Here is a 21,659-nt window from a genome sequence, read left to right on the forward strand (position 1 = left end):
TAAGGATTTGGGGAGTACTATATCTCCTTATAGAGAGCACCTTAACCACTTCAACCCCGCTGGCTAAAACCCCCTTAATGACCAGGCCACTTTTTACACTTCTGCACTACACTACTTTCACGGTTTATCGCTCGGTCATGCAACTTACCACCCAAATGAATTTTACCCTCTTTTCTTCTCACTAATAGAGCTTTCATTTGGTGGTATTTTATTGCTGCTGACATTTTTACTTTTTTTGTTATTAATCAAAATGTAACGATTTTTTTGCCAAAAAATGACATTTTTCACTTTCAGCTGTAAAATTTTGCAAAAAAAACGACATCCATATATATTTTTTTTGCCAAATTTATTGTTCTACATGTCTTTGATAAAAAAAAAAATGTTTTGGCAAAAAAAAAAAAAAAATGGTTTGGGTAAAAGTTATAGCGTTTACACACTATGGTACAAAAATTTTAATTTCCGCTTTTTGAAGCAGCTCTGAGTTTCTGAGCACCTGTCATGTTTCCTGAGGTTCTACAATGCCCAGACAGTAGAAAACCCCCACAAATGACCCCATTTTGGAAAGTAGACACCCTAAGGCATGGGTGTCAAACACAAGGCCCGCGGGCCGAATCCGGCCCGCCAGACCTAGTCATGTGGCCCGCGTAGCCGCCGCCGGTGTTCTGCCAAATCTCTATAGCTTGCCGAAAGTCTATAGCGGAAGTGACGTGGTGCGCTGCGCAAGCGTACTTCAGCGAAGCATTCCTGCAGCCTCCACTGCAGTAGTTCGCACACCGCGCGTGCGCAGACTTAAGGGTATAGATTTCTTAAAGTGACAGTCATCTCCATTAAAATACAGCTACATTAATCTACATTAATTTGTACCCTCGCGGGATCGCTTCGCTCGCCAGGCATCGGGCTCGGCCTCGCTGCGCTCGGCATTTAGTAAAACTAACTCTATGCCGCCATTGATAGTACAGAAGGAAATGGATGGTAATGAAAGAGATGGATAGTCTCTTTCTTTACCATCCATTTCCTTCTTTACTATCAATGGCGGCATAGAGTTAGTTTTACTAAATGCCGAGCGCAGCGAGGCCGAGCCCGATGCGTGGCGAGCGAAGCGAGCCCGCGAGGATACAAATTAATGTAGATTAATGTAGCTGTATTTTAATGGAGGTGACTGTCACTTTAAGACAATGATTCTGATGATTTGTGGAAGTGCGCTTGTGCGCTTGCGCAGCGCACCACGTCACTTACGCTATAGACTTTCGGCAAGCTATAGACCTTTGGCAGAACACCGGCCGCCAGCCTTCACCTTTTATTATCACTTCCTGCAGGCGGCCCCCGCTCCTCCCGCCTCCTGTATCGGGTGTATCAGCTGTGAAGGGGGAGGGGCTGGGGGCCGGCATCTGCTTTTATAATGACAGCGGGGCCCGTGCAGTGACTATTCTACTACACGGGCCCCGCTCACTGTATAATCGTATCTCTAATAGTTAATGGTTACCGTATGTATATAATCGCATAAGGAGCGCTGTGTATTACCGGTACTTACAACTACAAGCGCTCGCCGAGAGGAGGGAGGAGGCAGGCTGGGAGGATGGGCGCTGGCAGTGTGAGTCATACGTCACGCGCCTGTGCCGCCCACTTAATGAATGAAGCAGGCGGCGTGGGCGCATGACGTATGACTCACGCTGCCAGCGCCTGTCCTCCCGGCCTGCCTCCTCCCTCCTCTCAGCGAGCACTTGTAGTTGTAAGTACCGGTAATACACAGCGCTCCTTATGCGATTATATACATACGGTAACTATTAGAGATACGATTATACAGTGAGCGGGGCCCGTGTAGTAGAATAGTCACTGCACGGGCCCCGCTGTCATTATAAAAGCAGATGCCGGCCCCTAGCCCGTGTATTGAGGGTCATTCACTACAGGGACGCTTATGGATGGGATCTGTGGATGACACATAGCATAAGATGCTATATATGTGTCACCCACAGATCCCCCATAAGTGTCACCCACAGATCCCCCATAAGTGTCACCCACAGATCCCCCATAAGTGTCACCCACAGATCCCCCATAAGTGTCACCCACAGATCCCCCATAAGTGTCACCCACAGATCCCCCATAAGTGTCACCCACAGATCCCCCATAAGTGTCACCCACAGATCCCCCATAAGTGTCACCCACAGATCCCCCATAAGTGTCACCCACAGATCCCCCATAAGTGTCACCCACAGATCCCCCATAAGTGTCACCCACAGATCCCCCATAACTGTCACCCACAAACCACAATTAGTTCAAAACCCACCAAAAGCACACCTTTTGGTTCAAAAATTTTTTTTTCTTATTTTCCTCCTCAAAAACCTAGGTGCGTCTTATGGGCCGGTGCGTCTTATAGGGCGAAAAATACGGTAACCCTTACAGTTCTGGAATGTGTTGGATAACACTGACAGCATTATGTCAGTGTTATCAAACACATTCCAGAACTGTAAGGGTTACATAGCATCATAAATCAGTATAATGCTATGTGACCCCAGTCAGCGCTTGCAGGTCAAGCTTTCAGAGCTAGTTATTACTTACATTATTACAAAAAACAGTAATAATTGAATGCAGTGACAATAATTTATGATAATAAAGAGTGGACACATAGTCCTACAGATACAACCGGCCCTTTGAGGGTGACCAAACTGCTGATGCGGCCCCCAATGAATTTGAGTTTGACACCCCTGCCCTAAGGTATTCGCTGATGGGCATAGTGAGTTCATAGAACTTTTTATTTTTTGTCACAAGTTAGCGGAAAGTGATGATTTTTTATTTATTTTTTCCTTACAAAGTCTCATATTCCACTAACTTGCGACAAAAAATAAAAAAATTCTAGGAACTCGCCATGCCCCTCACAGAATACCTTGGGGTGTCTTCTTTCCAAAATGGGGTCACTTGTGGGGTAGTTATACTGCCCTAGCATTTTAGGGGCCCATATGCGTGAGAAGTAGTTTGCAATCAAAATGTGTAAAAAATGACCGGTGAAATCCGAAAGGTGCACTTTGGAATGTGGGTCCCTTTGCCCACCTTGGCTGCAAAAAAGTGTCGCACATCTGGTATCGCCGTACTCAGGAGAAGTTGGGGAATGTGTTTTGGGGGGCCATTTTACATATAACCATGCTGGGTGAGAGAAATATCTTGGCAAAAGACAACTTTTCCCATTTTTTTTTATACAAAGTTGTCTTTTGACCAAGATATTTATCTCACCCAGCATGGGTATATGTAAAATGACACCCCAAAACACATTCCCCAACTTCTCCTGAGTACGGCGATACCACATGTGTGACACTTTTTTGCAGCCTAGATGCGCAAAGCGGCCCAAATTCCTTTTAGGAGGGCATTTTTAGACATTTGGATCCCAGACTTCTTCTCACGCTTTAGGGCCCCTAAAAAGCCAGGGCAGTATAAATACCCCACATGTGACCCCACTTTGGAAAGAAGACACCCCAAGGTATTCAATGAGGGGCCTGGCGAGTTCATAGAATTTTTTTTTTTGTTGCATAAGTTAGCGGAAATTGATTTTATTTTTGTTTTTTCTCACAAAGTCTCACTTTCCGCTAACTTGGGACAAAAATTTCAATCTTTCATGGACTCAATATGCCCCTCACGGAATACCTTGGGGTGTCTTCTTTCCGAAATGGGGTCACATGTGGGGTATTTATACTGCCCTGGCTTTTTAGGGGCCCTAAAGCGTGAGAAGAAGTCTGGAATAGAAATGTCTAAAAAATGTTACGCATTTGGATTCCGTGAGGGGTATGGTGAGTTCATGGGAGATTTTATTTTTTGGACACAAGTTAGTGGAATGAGACTTTGTAAGAAAAAACAAACAAAAAAAAATATTTCCGCTAACTTGGGCCAAAAAAAATGTCTGAATGGAGCCTTACAGGGGGGTGATCAATGACAGGGGGGTGATCAGGGAGTCTATATGGGGTGATTACCCCCCTGTCATTGATCACCCCTCTGAAAGGCTCCATTCAGACGTCCGTATGATTTTTACAGATCCACAGATACATGGATCGGATCCGCAAAACACATACGGACGTCTGAATGGAGCCTTACAGGGGGGTGATCAATGACAGGGGGGTGATCAGGGAGTGTATATGAGGTGATCACCCCCTTGGCATTGATCACCCCCCTGTAAGGCTCCATTCAGACGTCCGTATGTGTTTTGCGGATCCGATCCATGTATCCGTGGATCCGTAAAAATCATACGGACGTCTGAATGGAGCCTTACAGGGGGGTGATCAATGACAGGGGGGTGATCAGTGACAGGGAAGTGATCAGGAAGTCTATATGGGTGATCACCCCCTTGTCATTGATCACCCCCCTGTAAGGCTCCATTCAGACGTCCGTATGTGTTTTGCGGATCCGATCCATGTATCCGTGGATCCGTAAAAATCATACGGACGTCTGAATGGAGCCTTACAGGGGGGTGATCAATGACAGGGGGGTGATCAGGGAGTCTGTATGGGGTGATCAGTGGTTCATAAAGGGTTAATAAGTGACAGGGGGGGGGGGTGTAGTGTAGTGTAGTGTTTTGTGTTACTTTACTGAGCTACCTGTGTCCTCTGGTGGTCGATCCAAAAAAAAGGGACCACCAGAGGACCAGGTATATTAGACGCTGTTATCAGAACAGCGTCTAATATACCTGTTAGGGGTTAAAAAAAAAAAACATCTCCAGCCTGCCAGCGAGCGATCGCAGCTGGCAGGCTGGAGATCCACTCTCTTACCTTCCGTTCCTGTGAGCGCGCGCGCCTGCGTGCGTTCACAGGAAATCTCGGCTCTCGCGGGAGGACGCGTATATGCGTCCACCCAGAAGAGCAGGGCCGCCGGCAGGACGCAATCCTGCGTACGGCGGACCGGAGCTGGTTAAAGAGGACCTTTCGCTGATCCTGACATTGTGAGCTAAGTATACAGACATATAGAGCGGCGCCCGGGGATCTCACTGCACTTACTATTATCCCTGGGCGCCGCTCCGTTCTCCCGCTATGCCCTCCGGTATCTCCGGCCACTAAGTTATGGTAGGCGGTCACTAAGTTATGGTAGGCGGAGTCTGCCCTTGTTCTGCTGTAGCGCTGGCCAATCGCAGCGCAGAGCTCACAGCCTGGGAGAAAATAACCTCCCAGGCTGTGAGCTCTGCGCTGCGATTGGCCAGCACTACAGCAGAACAAGGGCAGACTCCGCCTACCATAACTTAGTGGCCGGAGATACCGGAGGGCATAGCGGGAGAGCGGAGCGGCGCCCAGGGATAATAGTAAGTGCAGTGAGATCCCCGGGCGCCGCTCTCCATGTCTGTATACTTAGCTCACAATGTCAGGATCGGTGAAAGGTCCTCTTTAATGGTCGTGAGGAGGCTTATTGGCCATACATGGAAAACGAAATGTTCAAATTTTTTTCTGCCAATTAAAACCTGATAGTAACACATATACTTTTCTTCTAATCTATTTTTATTTTCTAATTGCAGATTTTTTGTTTCCATCTCCTGAATATGATTATGAGGGCGGCCATCTTGCCTGAGCTGTTCTTAACAGCATTTAGAAAGCATAAAGAAAATTGCTTTACGGCAGCTTCATGGGCCATAGACACAATGGACAGGAGAGGACCTCATTGACTTCTATGGGAGAGTTCTCTCGGCATGACCTGTGACCTGAGCAGAGGTCATTGTAAAAGGGAAGAATAGATACGCTCTGACAATCACCTACTGTGAATGGTGGATCCCGTCTTATCTGTCGTTCTAATCCTGCCTGTAACGATATCACCTCTGTGTATAGATAAGCAGGTAACTTCAGTAAAGTGATCTTTACAAGAGGCAACAATTATTTAGTGGCCAGAGGGAAAACTGCAGGATAGTATATATTTAACTAAAAACCAGATATTGAGGCCAGCAGCCAAGATGGACGTGCATGAGCTGAGCTCCGTGGCAGGCGTAGAACTATGGGGCAAATCCTGAGACCTACCGGCCAGTACCAGTAAAAAGACCTCCTGGAGGAGCACTAACACCGGGAAGTCAGCACATACTTAATTTACCCTTCAGAGAGCCGGAGGATATCCTGCAAAATTAAGAGTGGTTTTCTTTACCTCGCCTGGAGAAGTTGCTGAGTGGCTAGCCCTACGGCGAAGATCACCAAGAAGAGGTAGCCCCTGAAACTCTCTAAAGAATGGTCATCAGATGGCGCCATTGGACTGGCTAGGCTAAGTTGAATCGATTTACCTTTGATTTATTATAGCTTCCTGTTTATACCGTTATCCGTTTAAACACTGAAAAGGGAACCCATCACCGGGACTTTGTGTATAGAGCTGAGGACATGGGTTGCTAGATGGCCACTAGTCCACCGCAATACCCAGTCCCCATAGCTCTGTGTGCTTTTATTGTGTAAAAAAAACTATTTGATACATATGCAAATTAACCTGAGATGAGTCCTGTCCCTGACTCATCTCACGTACAGGACTCATCTCAGGTTAATTTGCATATGTATCAAATTGTTTTTTTTTTACATAATAAAAGCACACAGAGCTATGGGGACTAGGTATTGCGGATGTGCTAGTGGCCATCTAGCAACCCATGTCCTCAGCTCTATACACAAAATCCCGGTGACAGGTTCCCTTTAAGCCTCATGCACACATCCGTGGAACACAGACCGTGTGATACCGGCCTGGATTCCTGCTGAGTGCAGGAGCGCACGGCTTCATTGGTTGCTATGACGCCATGCGCCCGCTGCTGTACAGTAATAAACTCGTAGAGATAATACGAGTGTATTACTGTAGTGCAGCGGCGGCACGAAGCGCACGGCATCATAGCAACCAATGACGCAGTGCGCTCCTGCACTCAGCAGGAATCCAGGCCGGTATCACACGGTCCGTGTTCCACGGATGTGTGCATGAGGATTTACTAGGCGCCACCTCAATTATACCTAGGTATTTACTTAAATAGAGGCAATTGAAACCTTGGCCATTAGGGTGAGAAACAGTAACAACACAACCGGAGAGAGCGAGATTTGTATAGGTCTATATGCTGACGATATGATCCTGTATCTGTCTTCACTTGATTCATCACTCACTAGTGCGGTGACCTTGATAGACGAATTTGGGGAGAAAAAAAATAAATAATGGGTGAATAAGGGTGAATAAAGATCCACAATTTTTCCCCTACGGATGTGCTGCGGTGCTTTTCTTGTTTTATATCGTACACCTTGGTAAGGTGTTTTCGCCGCTGGCACCCATCGGTTGGATACTAGGTGTGCTGCCCTGATTCTACACATATATATATATATATATAGATAGATAGTTTTCACTTCACAGGTGTGCCCTGTCAGGTTTAATAAGTGGGATTTCTTGCCTTATAAATGGGGTTGGGACCATCAGTTGCGTTGTGGAGAAGTCAGGTGGATACACAGCTGATAGTCCTACTGAATAGACTGTTAGAATTTGTATTATGGCAAGAAAAAAAGCAGCTAAGTAAAGAAAAACGAGTGGCCATCATTACTTTAAGAAATGAAGGTCAGTCAGTCCGACTTGTCCCCAAGTGCAGTCACAAAAACCATCAAGCGCTACAAAGAAACTGGCTCACATGCGGACCGCCCCAGGAAAGGAAGACCAAGAGGCACCTCTGCTGCGAAGGATAAGTTCATCCGAGTCACCAGCCTCAGAAATCGCAGGTTAACAGCAGCTCAGATTAGAGACCAGGTCAATGCCACACAGAGTTCTAGCAGCAGACACATCTCTAGGACAACTGTTTAGAGGAGACTGTGTGAATCAGGCCTTCATGGTAGAATATCTGCTAGGAAACCGCTGCTAAGGACAGGCAACAAGCAGAAGAGACTTGTTTGGGCTAAAGAACACAAGGAATTTACATTAGACCAGTGGAAATCTGTGCTTTGGTCTGATGAGTCCAAATTTGAGATCTTTGGTTCCAACCACCGTGTCTTTGTGCGACGCAGAAAAGGTGAACGGATGGACTCTACATGCCTGGTTCCCACCGTGAAACATGGAGGAGGAGGTGTGATGGTGTGGGGGTGCTTTGCTGGTGACACTGTTGGGGATTTATTCAAAATTGAAGGCATACTGAACCAGCATGGCTACCACAGCATCTTGCAGCGGCATGCTATTCCATCCGGTTTGCGTTTAGTGGGACCATCATTTATTTTTCAACAGGACAATGACCCCAAACACACCTCCAGGCTGTGTAAGGGCTATTTGACCATGAAGGAGAGTGATGGGGTGCTGCGCCAGATGACCTGGCCTCCACAGTCACCGGACCTGAACCCAATCGAGATGGTTTGGGGTGAGCTGCACCGCAGAGTGAAGGCAAAAGGGCCAACAAGTGCTAAGCATCTCTGGGAACTCCTTCAAGACTGTTGGAAGACCATTTCAGGTGACTACCTCTTGAAGCTCATCAAGAGAATGCCAAGAGTGTGCAAAGCAGCAATCAAAGCAAAAGGTGGCTACTTTGAAGAACCTAGAATATGACATATTTTCAGTTGTTTCACACTTTTTTGTTATGTATATAATTCCACATGTGTTAATTCATAGTTTTGAGCCTTCAGTGTGAATCTACCATTTTCATAGTCATGAAAATAAAGAAAACTCTTTAAATGAGAAGGTGTGTCCAAACTTTTGGTCTGTACTGTATATATATTTTTATTTATTTTTTCCCCCTCGGTATATATGCCACTGGGCAAGACCGATTGAACTGGCCCTTCTCATGTAGCTCAGCTGAAAGTAGTGGACACATTTAAATATCTAGGAGTCATAATCACTAAACGGCACTCCCAGGCGCTAACACTTAATATCTGCCCACTAATTGAACATATACGGAACAAATATAAAAGCTGGCGTTCCATACCCAGGACGCATTAATTTTGTTAAAATGATCATACTTCCAAAAGTGCTGTATGCTGTCCAGCATGCTGAAACACTCATACCCATATCAATGTTCAAAGTATTGGATGCCATAACTAGGGTTTTTATATGGGGAAGATCCCGAGCTAAACTCAGCCTAGATACACTGAAACACCCAAAACTAGAGGGAGGAATGGCCTTACCGGACTATTTTACATACTACTTAGCCGGCCAGATACGGCTTATCAACACCTGGTTCACAACAGCAGACATGCCGACCTCAGAGTACTTCCTAAAACCTACCTAAACCCTATGGTCGGTATTAGAAGGGTCACCTAAATTTCAAAGGCCCATGCTGCCACTGAAGAAAAACTGGCACAGACGGTCTGGAAAGAAGCTAAATCACTGGTCAAATTCACAGAGGTTGTCTCAGACATACCTCTATGGGACAATCAATCCTTACCAAACATGCAGGTGGTGATAGGAGCGGACAATTGGAAATTGGCGGGAGCTAATACCCTTGGTTAAATCTATGGCCAAGGAATCATAATGACTTTCGAGACTTTGGCAAAAAAGTATGATATACCCCGTGCCCATTTCTTCTCATACTTGCAACTTAGGGCAGCAATACAGAGTAAATTTCCACATAATAGCACCAAAGTATCCAAATATCCACTCGTAGGAGTTATCAAAACCCAGGGCCCCAGAGGATTAGTATTGACAATCTATTCGTATTTGGTACACGCAAAGATCAGTGCAAACCCTCTACCAGTAATTGACAAATAGAAAAGAAAGATACCCACACTCAGATGAATATAGATGAAATACAACATGTATAATTCTTCTTGACCCCCAAATCTGCTGCACACTTTACATTGCTGGCCAACCCCTCTGCAACCAGTATGGTTGTAATGTGCAAGGCCTTGGTAAACAGCAGCTCCTGCAAGGAAGTTTGAACCTAGAAGAAGGGTATCCCCAGCACATAGCCCCCAGAGAAGTGGCCATAATTATTGTTACCAGTCACACGAAAATGAGTACCTACCTTTTCATCCCAGAAATGGAGATCCTTGTATCGCACTTTGAAAAGGATAAAGCCCTCCAGGTACACAGAATATAGCTGAAATGAGAGGGTTACAATATTAGGGGCACTGCTACTAGTACAGAAGACTGTCAGCCACTGGGCATTGCTACAGTCCCCAATTACATGCTACCCCTTCCTCATAAAATACCAAAAAGTCACAAGATCTGTATACTGCTCAGCCCAGTGATTGTCACGCGTGTATACCGCTACGTCACCATCGCAGCCTGTAAACACAAACCGGACGAGCAGAGCTTCAAATGGCAAGGGACTAAGGGGGAGTGTTATCAAAACTGGTGCAAAATGGCTTAGTTTAATGTTTATAATTATAAATATATAATTTAACGTTGCCGAGTTGACTGTTGTGATTTATTGTTAAAACATTCCTTTTTGCACTGTGTATACCCAATAGAAATATATGGCAATATATAGTTAACACTGGCAGATTTGTTTAGGTTACTAGGAAGATGGACTGGGTACTCCTGCCCCCTGATTAGTTAATTTAGTCTTAGCAGAGCTACAGACAAGACCTACACGTGCAAGCTCCTGGAAACTAGGCCGGAGTCCAGAGAACCTTCATCTCTGAGGCTAAAGCTGCCAGAGAAGATCCCCTGGTATCCCTGAAAGAAAGAGACTGGACATTAAAGATTGTCCAGAGCCATCAAGGCCATGCAAGATAACGTCAGTAAGGTACCGCCTGTTTATGGCATGAGACTTTACTGCTGTAAAAAGAGTTTATGGTCTCTGTCATCCACCACATTTTGAGACAGAATGGCCATCTGGCTCTAGATCTCCAACTGGGGACTGCAGAAAGAGTTGGCAGGCACAGAATAGCCTTTGGTTATCTTGGTAAGTTGTAAAGTGTATTTAGAGCGAGACTACTACCGTCATCATCATTGCCGCTACCCATACACAGCCATTGGGGAAAGTAAGCTCTGTGAGATACCTCCGGATTGTACCAATTGCTGCTGTTTGTACTGCAACTCTCATCTACTCCGTAAAGAAAGACTTTATTTATTCTAATTAAACAGGCCCGATTATTAACTCCATCATCCATCCGGCAGCCCTGCATCCAGACCCATGTCTGGTACCTTGCCAACCTGCTATCATGGACGGCATACTAAGTACCATCAGGCAAGAAGCCCAGAAAGTCAAGAAGTGCCCAGACCGAAGAAAAGGTGTGCCCTCCATTCACTGTGCATGGCCCAGGGAGCGCCAAAGGGAAGATTACCACCACGAATTGCTAGTACTACTACCAATATCATAGCCAATACTACTCCTCCTCCCCTTCGGGTCGCTGCACTGTCACACGGCAGAGTTTGTTGCAGAAAATTTCTTCACGCCCCATTCATGTGAACGGAGCCGATTTCCAGTCACAGAAAATTTCTGCAATCACATCTACCACATTTGGGTACATAGACACGGGGATTTTACATGCAGATTTTCGTGAGATTTCCTTGCATCTCAGCAACAAAATCTGCATTTGTTACTTGCGAATTTTGTCGCAAATTTGCCCCCGAGCTCAACATCTGCACTGAAAATCTGCCACGCTGCAGGTCAATTTCCACACAGTGAAGATAAGATTTTATAAATCAACTACTTAGCTGGTGCACTATTAGGGCTCATGCACACGACCATATGTATTTTATGGTCCGCAAAACACTGATCTGCAAAAAATACGGACGATGTTCATATGACATCCATATTGCATCCGTTTTTTTTGTGGATCCATTGTAACAATGCCTATCCTTGTGTGCAAAACAGAATCTTTTTTGCGGAACGATCATGCGGACGTACAGAAACGGAATGCAAACAGTAATTTCCGTTTTTTTGCAGACCCATTGAAATGAATGGTTCCGCATACAGGCCGCAAAAAAAACTGAATGGACACGGGAAAATGAAAAGATGTTTCTGTGCATGAGCCCTTATTCTGTGGATTTTCTGCATGAAAATCTGCACAGAAAATTGGTGTGTGATTTTTTTAATGAATTGAGTTGTTCAATAACACACACACCCCATTCCCTGAGAGGCATCCATAGGCGTCAGCCATGTTGGAGAATACCGTGCATGCTAAGGGTCCATTTACACGTCCGCAAGTGTTCTGCGGTCCGCAAATTGCCGGCACTTTAATAGAAATGCCTTTTCTTGTCCGTGTCTGCTGACAAGAATAGGACAAGTTCTCATTTTTTGCGAGGCCGCATGCACTCCGCAACATTTACTTGAATGGAAGCACGTGGTGTTTCTGTCCGTGCCTCCACACGCAAAAAAAATTATATATATAGAACTTGCTCTATTTTTTTGTGGTGTGCACGGATCACGGTTTCATTCAAGTTGAATGGATCTCGATCCATCCTGGCTGCCGCACAGAGGTTCCCCAATGCACGGAACGGAACCACAATGACCGTGTGAATAAGCCCCTAACTGCATTTTCAGTGATGTGCCCGTCTCAATATTTCTACTAAAACAAGTCCCAATGCATCAAGAATAAAAAAAACGAAACAAATCAGCCTTATTTATACCATAATATAAAATTCCTTTAATGGGGGTTGTCCAGTTACAGGATAGATTATCAATATCAGATTGGCGGGGGCTCGGAGTCGTACCCCCACCAATCAGTTGCGTGAAGAGACCACAGTGCTCGTACTTAACTACAACTGCTCATTCAAGTGAATAGGACGGCGCAGTGCAATTAGAGCTATTCTGTCCTATTCACTTGAATGGACGGAGGAACTGCACGGCGGCTGCAGCGTCAATGGCAAGCAGGTAAAGAGTGAAGAACACAGCGATCGTACAAGTGCTGGGGTCTCTTTAAAAAGCTGATCGTGGGGGTGTCGGGAGTTAGACCCCGATCAGTGTGATATTGATGACCCAGCCTCAGGAAGGTCATCAATGTGGAAAACCGGACAACCCCTTTAACAACTGATCTAAAGAATGTGGAGGAATTGTTTGCTCATTGCAGTCCCTAGCCGAAAATGTGAGGGCAAGAAACAGAGCGATGAGCAAACACAGAGGTGCAGGTGGATCCTGTCCTACCACTCCGAAGATATCAGCTGCCCAGACACTATTTTTTTTTTTGTTTGGCAGCAGTCACCTGAACCCCCTGCTCAAATACTTATTGTTGCTATCATAGGGTGCTAAAAATACCTGTTATGTGCAGCGTTCCTGCATTGATTAACAAATGCACAGAATGCCATAAAAATTGCCACACAAATTGTCACTTGCGTTTTTTTCTACAGGACAAAAAAGCCAGAACATAAGGTAAAACACCCAGAGCTTGCAACGCCATTGACCCAAAAAAATGCACTACCAATGAAAAAAAACGTTAAAAAAAAAACATAGCCTTCCAGCCAAGATCAGGAGTTGGCATTTTTTTTGCATAAAAAAATAAATAAAATGCAGCAGAAAAGAAACACACTAAAAATGCAAAATGTCTACAAAATCAAAAAATTTACTCTAGTGAGAGCTTAGATGGCGGCCACTGACTTCTCTGTTCCCCAACTCATGCACTTAGCCGTTGCCCGGCCGTGCCAGTATTGCGGCCAGCAAACACAGGGTCCGCAATATGCGGGCAGCCGTGTGCTTACCGCATCACGGATGCAGACCCATTCACCGTGGTTTGGTTCCGCATCCGAACCGCATTTTTGGCGGCTCGGGTGCGGACCAATTCACTTTGATGGGGCCACAAAAGATGCGGATAGCACTCCGTGTGCTGTCCGCATCAGTTGCTCCGTTCCGTGGCCCCGCAAAAATTATGAGTCATGTCCTATTCTTGTCTGTTTTGGGACATCTGTTCTGCAAATTGCGGAAGGCACACGGGCGGCATCCATGTTTTGCGGATCCGCAAAACACGGCACGGTCGTGTGAACAAGCCCTTACTTGAATAAACTTTTCTTCAAACGCTTTACAGGCTTGGTCTTGGTTTCCAGCAGGCTTTGGCATTAACTGTGGCAGGCAAACTCCTCTCTACTACGTCTGTTGCTTTCTGGCTCTGCTGTGCTAACAGGCTGGCTACGGAACTCAGCTTCCTCTTTAGGGCTCACGCACACAAACATTTTTGCATTACGTATACGGACCGTATTTTGATTCCGTATATGGAACCATTCATTTCAATAAGTCCGCAGAAGATGCGGACAGCACTCTGTGTGCTGTCCGCATCCGTTGCTCCGTTCCCTGACCTCGCAAAAATCATCTGTTTTGCGGACAAGAATAGGCATCTCTATAATAGGCCTCCTGTTCCGTTCCGCAAATTGCGGAAGGCCCACGGGCGGCATCCTTTTTTTGCGGACCGCAAAAAAATGGCACTGTTGTGTGAATGAGGCCTTAGGCTGCACTTCGCTTTGTAATCTGGTCTGTCTCTAGCAGGGCCGGCGCTACCATAAGGCAGACCAAGCGGCTGCCTTAGGGCGCGCCCTGCGCAGGGCGGAAAAATGAATGCCCTTCTTTTTTTTTTTTTTTTTTTATAACTTTATTGAATTTGTGCCGCAGCGCCGCCGCCTTGCGCCCGCCCCCAGCCTGCGTGTGTCGGCCGCTCAGAGTCACGGCAACACACCGGTCACATGTGCTCAGCCTGCCATGGGGGCCTGACTGGTAGTAAGCTGCGCCGCCGGCGGGTATGGCAGGGACTAATAGGCGAGGCTCGAGCTGACTGATTGTGTTGTGTCTGACTCACACAGACACACACAGCCGTCAGCCAGATTAGACCACCAGACGCACTGGCAGCCAGCAGCAGCAGGAGTCAGGCAGGTCAGGAGTGGACTCAGGACTTAAGGTAGGTCACTTGAAGTTTGAACTGTTCCGAATTGAATGTATTGTATATAATAATTAATATGATCATTTAAAATTATTTCAAAATCATAAAATGAGGCCATAAGTGCTAGTCTAGTGCCAGAGCAGAGGCGCTCAGGCTTTTAGCACGGCATTCAATTATGTGTTTTAAAAAAGTAATTACAAAACAACAATCATTAATATTGCCCCCCCCCCCCCAATATTAATGATTGTTGTTTTGTAATTACTTTTTTTAAACACATCATTGAATGCCGTGCTAAAAGCCTGAGCGCCTCTGCTCTGGCGCTAGTTTGTGTGACCGTGACATGATGGAGGGAGGGGGTACAATGTAAATGTCTGTACAGTTGTACAGTACTCTGAGTATGTGACATGGGAATGGGGCCAGGAAGGGTCGGCTGGGGGGGGGGGTTAAAATGTGACACAGTAAGGGGTAACGATGTGATCATGGATGGCGCCAGGGCTGTCCGGGCTGGGGAGGGATTAAGTGCAATGGGGGGGAGAAATGTGACACAATAGTCTATTGTGTCACATTTCTCCCCCCCCCCCCCCCCCCCATGGCACATCATTCCCCCGCCTGGACGTCCCTGGCCCCATCCATGATCATATTATTACCCCCTATTGTCAATAGGCCGGGGCGGGAGGGGGGGGGGGGAATGTGACACAATAGGGGGTGCTCATGGGATGGGGCCAGGTCCGGACGGGGGGGGGGGGCGATGTGCCATGGGGGGGGGGGGGGGGCGCCAAAATGTAGCTTCGCTTGTGTTGGCAAAAATCCTTGCACCGGCCCTGGTCTCTAGCTTTGTCCTGGTGTCTGAGGCTTCAAGCTGTGGCCTCATATCCAGCAGAGATGAAGGTGCTCTAACTCAGTGGTCCCCAACCTTTTTTGCACCAAGGACCAGTTTTATGTAAGATCATTTTTCCAGGGACCGGGTGGCGCTGACTGATTCGCGCGCATGACAAAACACAAAGGTGCATATTAAAATGTATAACACTATATAACGATTACATTTATTATTTTAATGTGACTCCAAGTATTGCAACACCAATTTGATACCATGCAAAAAATACTCACACGTTAACCAGATGTTGCATGGGGTTAACGTGTAAGTATTTTAGAATTTTTACTTTTTGCAAAGTATCAATGGCCCATTATGTGAGGAGGTACTTGATGGGGTCACTTACTATTAATGTGAAGCAAATGTGCCACGTATTAATAGCAACCTCGTGAAGTACCCCGCTTAACATAATGGACAACATGGGGTTAATGGCATCAGGTACATGCTGTTAATATGAGGCACATTGTTTTATCAATTTGGACCTGCATGTGCCTCACATTTAATAAGAAACCTCATTATGTGTAGCTCACATTAATGGTTAACCCAATGTTGCCCATTATTTGATGAGGTGCTTGGGGGCCACTTACTTTCAATCTGAGGTACATGGGGGTACTAATGTGACAGCACCATGTACATCAGATTAATAGTAGGTGACCCCATCTGTGGGACAGTGTGTGGGTACCTGCGCTTTTCAGAGCACTAATGGCTGGGGACTGTAGACTTAGGAGGAGGCCGCAGTTTGCTGAGCACACTAGCTGAGACGGTGCAGCGGTAAACCCTCCCCCCGTCCCTCCTCCTACTTTAATATTAGACACATTCATTGGTGGCAGTGGTGCCGGCAGCGTCAGAGCCCACTCATTGTATTGGGCTCTGCAGCGTCCGCGTCATTGGAGGGAAGGATTCCCTCCCTCCTTCTCCACTGACTTTGGCAAGATGTACACGTTGGGAGCTCATGCACCTGGCGTCTGCGCTCCGGCAAACTATCTCCCAGGGCCCGGTCCTGGGTCGGGGACCGCTGCTCTAACTGGTTCAGGCAGGGCTCATTCAACAGGGACGGGCTCCTGCTCCCTTCCCCTAGCAGAGGGGCACTCCACACTGACCTCTAACTAGAACTCCACCCTCCCTGCAGAAAGTGGGATCCGCCCACCACACCACAGAGTTGGGTTAGAATGGAAAGGAAAGCTCCATTCTCTGTACCTGTAGATCTGCCATCTATGCTGCCACCTGCTGGTGAACCAGGCATATTACACAGAAATCGATATGCACATTGTACGAGACCTGGAAATAAATACTTATAATGAAATTATGTTACCCATAGGAGATAGTGGCGGGGTGCTCCTTCATCTGTAATTTAGTTATTTACAAGGACATTTCAGCCCTGGTTTTCTCCTACAAATAAAAGGTTTTACTTGAATAAAGTATATTAGAAAAATCTTTCCTATCCCTGTCCCAAACCATACCCTTGTTGGGGTGTGTGTGTGTTTTTGGGGTATCAAGGAGACAATACGACAAAAAAGGGGCACAGACACTAGTAATTTGTGACCAGCCCCTCCCTGGCTGCTTTGCCATTGTCTGGCCCTGTCAAACAAAGCAGCGAGGAAGAGGCTGGCCACAAAAAGGTGCAGAGCAGGGGTGCAACAAAACCTATAGTGACGCCTTTCTTTCACACACATTTATCAGTTTTGTTGCGTTTTTGTTAGTTTTTTTTGCGATTGTGGGTGCAGATTTTTTGCTTAAGCCCATTGAAGTCTAGGGGGACTCTACATAACTTTGGCGGATCCACTGCCAGTGCAGAGCTTTATCTAATCCCATTCACTTTGTTGGTAATGTATTTAGCTGCGGTTTTTCATCATGCAAATCCGCACACACAGTATGTGCAGATACTCTTAGGCCTCTTTCACACAAGCAAGTTTTCTGTCCGGATACAATGCATGAAGTGAATGCACAGCATCCAGATTGAATCCTGATCATTTCATTGGGTCTGTGTACATTTTTCACGTATCATCTCCGATTTCAGGAAAAAGATAAAATAATAATAAATGGCAGTGTTCTATATTGTGTGTTATTTCACATAACTCTGGATAGAAGTGAATGGGGCTTGAGTGAAAAACGGAAGACATCGGGATGCAATGGGGCACCACTTTTTTGTTGTATTCTCTCCTTGATACCCTTGTTTTTTTGTGTCAGCACAATTTATTGATATTGTTGCGCCCGTTTTGTGACGCCCGTGCTATTTTCTGATTTTACAACAAATTCTTAAGGTGCACTTCGTTTTTTGGCATACAAAGTGGCTCAAAGCTACGACACTGGTGGTGGCATATTTTTGTCCACATGTGTATGATTTTGTGGCACAATCGAGATTTTTTTGCCGCACTTTTTCAGATGTGTTTTACAGTAATATTTGACCTTTTCCAAACAGCCTTTTGTCTAATAAACTTAAAGGGAGTCTTTTACCTAAAACCACCATTATAGGACACCAACATCAGGATCTCCATTACATTCCCCATATTAGAATGCTACCTTCCATATTGCTGTCCATCGACGATTTTTCTCAGAAAAACCCTTTTATTTAATATGTTAATTCGCTTCTGAAGGTGCCCTGGGGCGGCGTTCATGCGGCCGGTGCCCAGGACCCTCGGCGCTTTTCATACGAAACCCCTCCCCTTTCACCCCTCTGGCCCGCCCTAGGTTCTTCTGATTACATCCTCCTCTTAGTGAGAAATCCAGCGCCAGTGCCGTTCAACAGATTCGCCGCGCCTGCGCACTTCATTCCCCATTATGGGTAGAGGCACAAGGCCGGCTAGATCGGGATGTACGGGCCGGCACATGCGCATTAAAAGCTATTGTGCCTATGCCCATAATGGGGAATGAAGTGCACAGGCGCAGTAAATCTGTTAAACGGCACTGGCGCTGGATTTCTCACTAAGAGGAGGATGTAATCAGAAGAACCTACAGCGGGCCAGAGGGGTGAAAGGGGAGGGGTCTCGTATGAAAAGCGCCGAGGGGCCTGGGCACCGGCCGCATGAACCCCGCCCCAGGGCACCTTCAGAACCTAATTAACATATTGAATAAAAGTATTTTTCTGAGAAAATCGGCGATGGACAGCAATATGGAAGGTAGCATTCTAATATGGGGAATGTAATGGAGATCCTGATGTTAGTGTTCTATAATGGTGGTTTTAGGTAAAAGACTACTCATTAGCAAAAAAATTAATAAAAAATAAGTAGTGTTGAGCGAACTTGTGTTTTAAGTTCGGGATCCAAAGTTGGGGTTATCGAAGAATCCTGTTATGGATTCCGCTACCATGGACCAGAACGGAATTTGGAATCCATAACAGGATATTTTGATAAACCGAACCGGAAGTTTGGACACCGAACTTAAAACACAAGTTCGCTCAACACTACTAATGGGTGGGGGCAGGGAACATTTATTTAGGGAAAACCTTTATTTGTAGGACTAAGCTAGGGCTGAAATGTCCCTTTAAATAAGGGCTCATGCACACAACAGTATTTTGCGTTCAGTATACTGCCCGTCTTTTGAGTTCAGTATGCGGTACATATACTGAACCATTCATTTCAATAGTTCAGCAAAAAATATTGAAGTGTCTCCGTGTGCATTCCGTTTCAGTATTTCCGTACCATGAAAAGATAGAACATGTCCTATTCTTGTCCGCAAATCACGGTGCTTGGCTCCATTCAAGTCAATGGGTCCACAAAAAAAAACAAAAAAAACCTGAACACATACGGAAATGCATCCGTATGTCTTCCGTATCCGTTCCGTTTTTGCAGAACCATTTATTAAAAATGTTATGCCCAGCCCAATTTTCTCTATGCAATTACTGTATATGGCATACAGAAAAACGGAATGGAAACAAACACAATGGAAACAAAAAAACAGAACAACGGACCCGTAAAAAACAGACCGCAAAACACTGAAAAAGCCATACGGTCGTGTGCATGAGCCCTAACTCTGTTACAGGAGCAACTGAAGCTACAACCAAAAAGGTGTGAAACCAAAATTACACACGTTGCAGAAAAACAGCTCGCAGAAAAGACGGGACAAAATATTTGTCCCACACAGAGGCTGCCACATACACATGTATAACGGAACAGTTATTTGTCCCCATAGACATGTATTAGGACAGAGCAAAACGGAATGCCTCTTAAATAGTGTTGAGCAAACTTGTGTTTTCAAGTTCGGCATACAAGGTTCGGGATATCTAAGAATTCCGTTATGGATTCCGCTACCACGGACCATAAGTTATAGTCCGTGGTAGCGGAATCCATAACTGAATTCTTAGATAACCCGAATCCAAACCTTGTATGCGGAGCTTGAAAACAGAACTTCACGCATCCTTACTCTTAAAGGCTTCGGTTTTGCTTTCCATCCTAAAATCCCGTTATAACAGAACCTATAATGGAATGCCATAACGCGAATCCGAACCCGCCCTTCGCGATAAATGCACCTTTTTTTATGTAATCCTGCCTTTGACTTCCAAAACTGCATCCAGAAACCTGAACATGCGGCTGTGCCCTAATATAAAAGTCTCTTACATAATATCTAGTTTAAAAATCTAGACAAAAGTAGCCGATCTAGTCATACTAACCACATAACGTCCACCCAGGTTGTCCACAAGCTCTTCTGTGACAGGGATGCTGATGTGCATGGTCACCGCTGAGCAGCTATCAGGTGTGGTGGACGCAGCAGAGCTCAGCTCACTGTTGCTGTAGTGTGAGGTCTGGAGCTGACTGTGCGGGCGTTTTCTGTCTGTATAGGCGGAAACACCTGTGACCTGACATAGCAGGCGCTGCTGCTCACATGTGCACCTGTACAGGTAGGCAGGACCCGACTCAGAGGCCCCCCTCCCTCAATGCTTTTTCTATATCCTTTTTAGTGCCGCAATACACATGACTCTGTTGTTTTTTTTAACCCAAAAAAACTAAAGAAACCACTTGCGTTTTGTTCCACGCCACAATTTTTTTTCCAGGAATGGCGTTTTGTTTTTAGCCATTTTTTCCCTATGGAGAAGATGAAAAACACACCAGAGCTTTACCAAAATGTCACCAATTAGGAAAAAACGCCAGTAGCCAAAAAGCGCTTGTGTGTCCTGCATTTTATATTTCCCACAGATTTTAAAGGGGTTATCCGTAAATATATATTGGATAGGTCATCAATATCAGATCGGCAGGGGTCTGATACCAGGGACCTCTGCCAGTCAGCTGTAAGAAGAAGCCGGCGCCCCATGAGCGCCATGACCACTACCTAAGCCATGTGACGTCACCGTACATCGGTCACACAACCTAGTAAATGGGGCTGAGCTGCAATACCAAGAACAGCCGCTATACTATGTACGGAACGGGAGCCAGCTGCGATCACCAGAGCGCGGCAGCTCCCTGAAACAGCTGATCGGCGAGGGTGCCAGGACTCAGACCCAACCGTACTGATAATGATAATCTATCCTGAGGATAGGTTATTAGTGTTGAGCGAACTTGTGTTTTAAGTTCGGCGTCTAAAGATCGGGTTCGGGTTATCGAAGAATTGCGTTATGGATTCTAAATTCCGTTATGGTCCGTGGTAGCGGAATCCATAACGCGATTCTTCGATAACCCGAACTTTAGACGCCGAACTTAAAACACAAGTTCGCTCAACACTATAGGTTATCATTATCCATCACTGGATAACCCATTTAAACTAAGGCTACTTTCACGCTTGCGGCAGAGGATTCCGGCAGGCAGTCTGGCAATCCGGACGCAAACTGATGGCATTTGTCAGACGGATCCGGATCCGTCTGACAAATGCATTGAAATACCGGATCCGTCTCTCCGGTGTCATCTGGAAAAACAGATCCGGTATTATTATTTTTTTGCATTTTTAAAGGTCTGCACATGCACAGACCGGAAAGCCGGATCCGTTTTGCCGGAACACTTAATGCCGGATCCGGAATTAATACACTTCAATGTAAATTAATGCCGGATCCGGCAAGTGTTCAGTATTTTTGGCGGGAGAGAAAACTGCAGCATGTTGCGGTATTTTCTCCGTCCAAAAACCGTAAGAGGGACTGAACTAGTGCATACTGAACAGATTGCTCTCCATTCAGAATGCAT

At 45.8% G+C, this 21,659-nt stretch overlaps 1 protein-coding gene across 1 annotated transcript in view; it reads right to left on the minus strand.

Annotated features, from left to right (window-relative positions):
* SNX31 (sorting nexin 31) overlaps nt 1-20,279 on the minus strand; it is a 58,553-nt gene extending 38,274 nt beyond the window's left edge. Inside the window, exons 1-2 of the mRNA XM_044294512.1 lie at nt 20,162-20,279; nt 9,899-9,973 (exon numbers count right to left, since the gene is read on the minus strand). Coding sequence (XP_044150447.1) covers nt 9,899-9,973; nt 20,162-20,221 — 135 coding nt within the window. The 5' untranslated portion in view covers nt 20,222-20,279. The remainder of the gene's footprint in view (nt 1-9,898; nt 9,974-20,161) is intronic.
* Between the last annotated feature and the right edge of the window lie 1,380 nt (nt 20,280-21,659).

The sequence above is a fragment of the Bufo gargarizans genome, chromosome 5, assembly GCF_014858855.1.
Source record: "Bufo gargarizans isolate SCDJY-AF-19 chromosome 5, ASM1485885v1, whole genome shotgun sequence".
Classification (NCBI taxonomy): domain Eukaryota; kingdom Metazoa; phylum Chordata; class Amphibia; order Anura; family Bufonidae; genus Bufo; species Bufo gargarizans.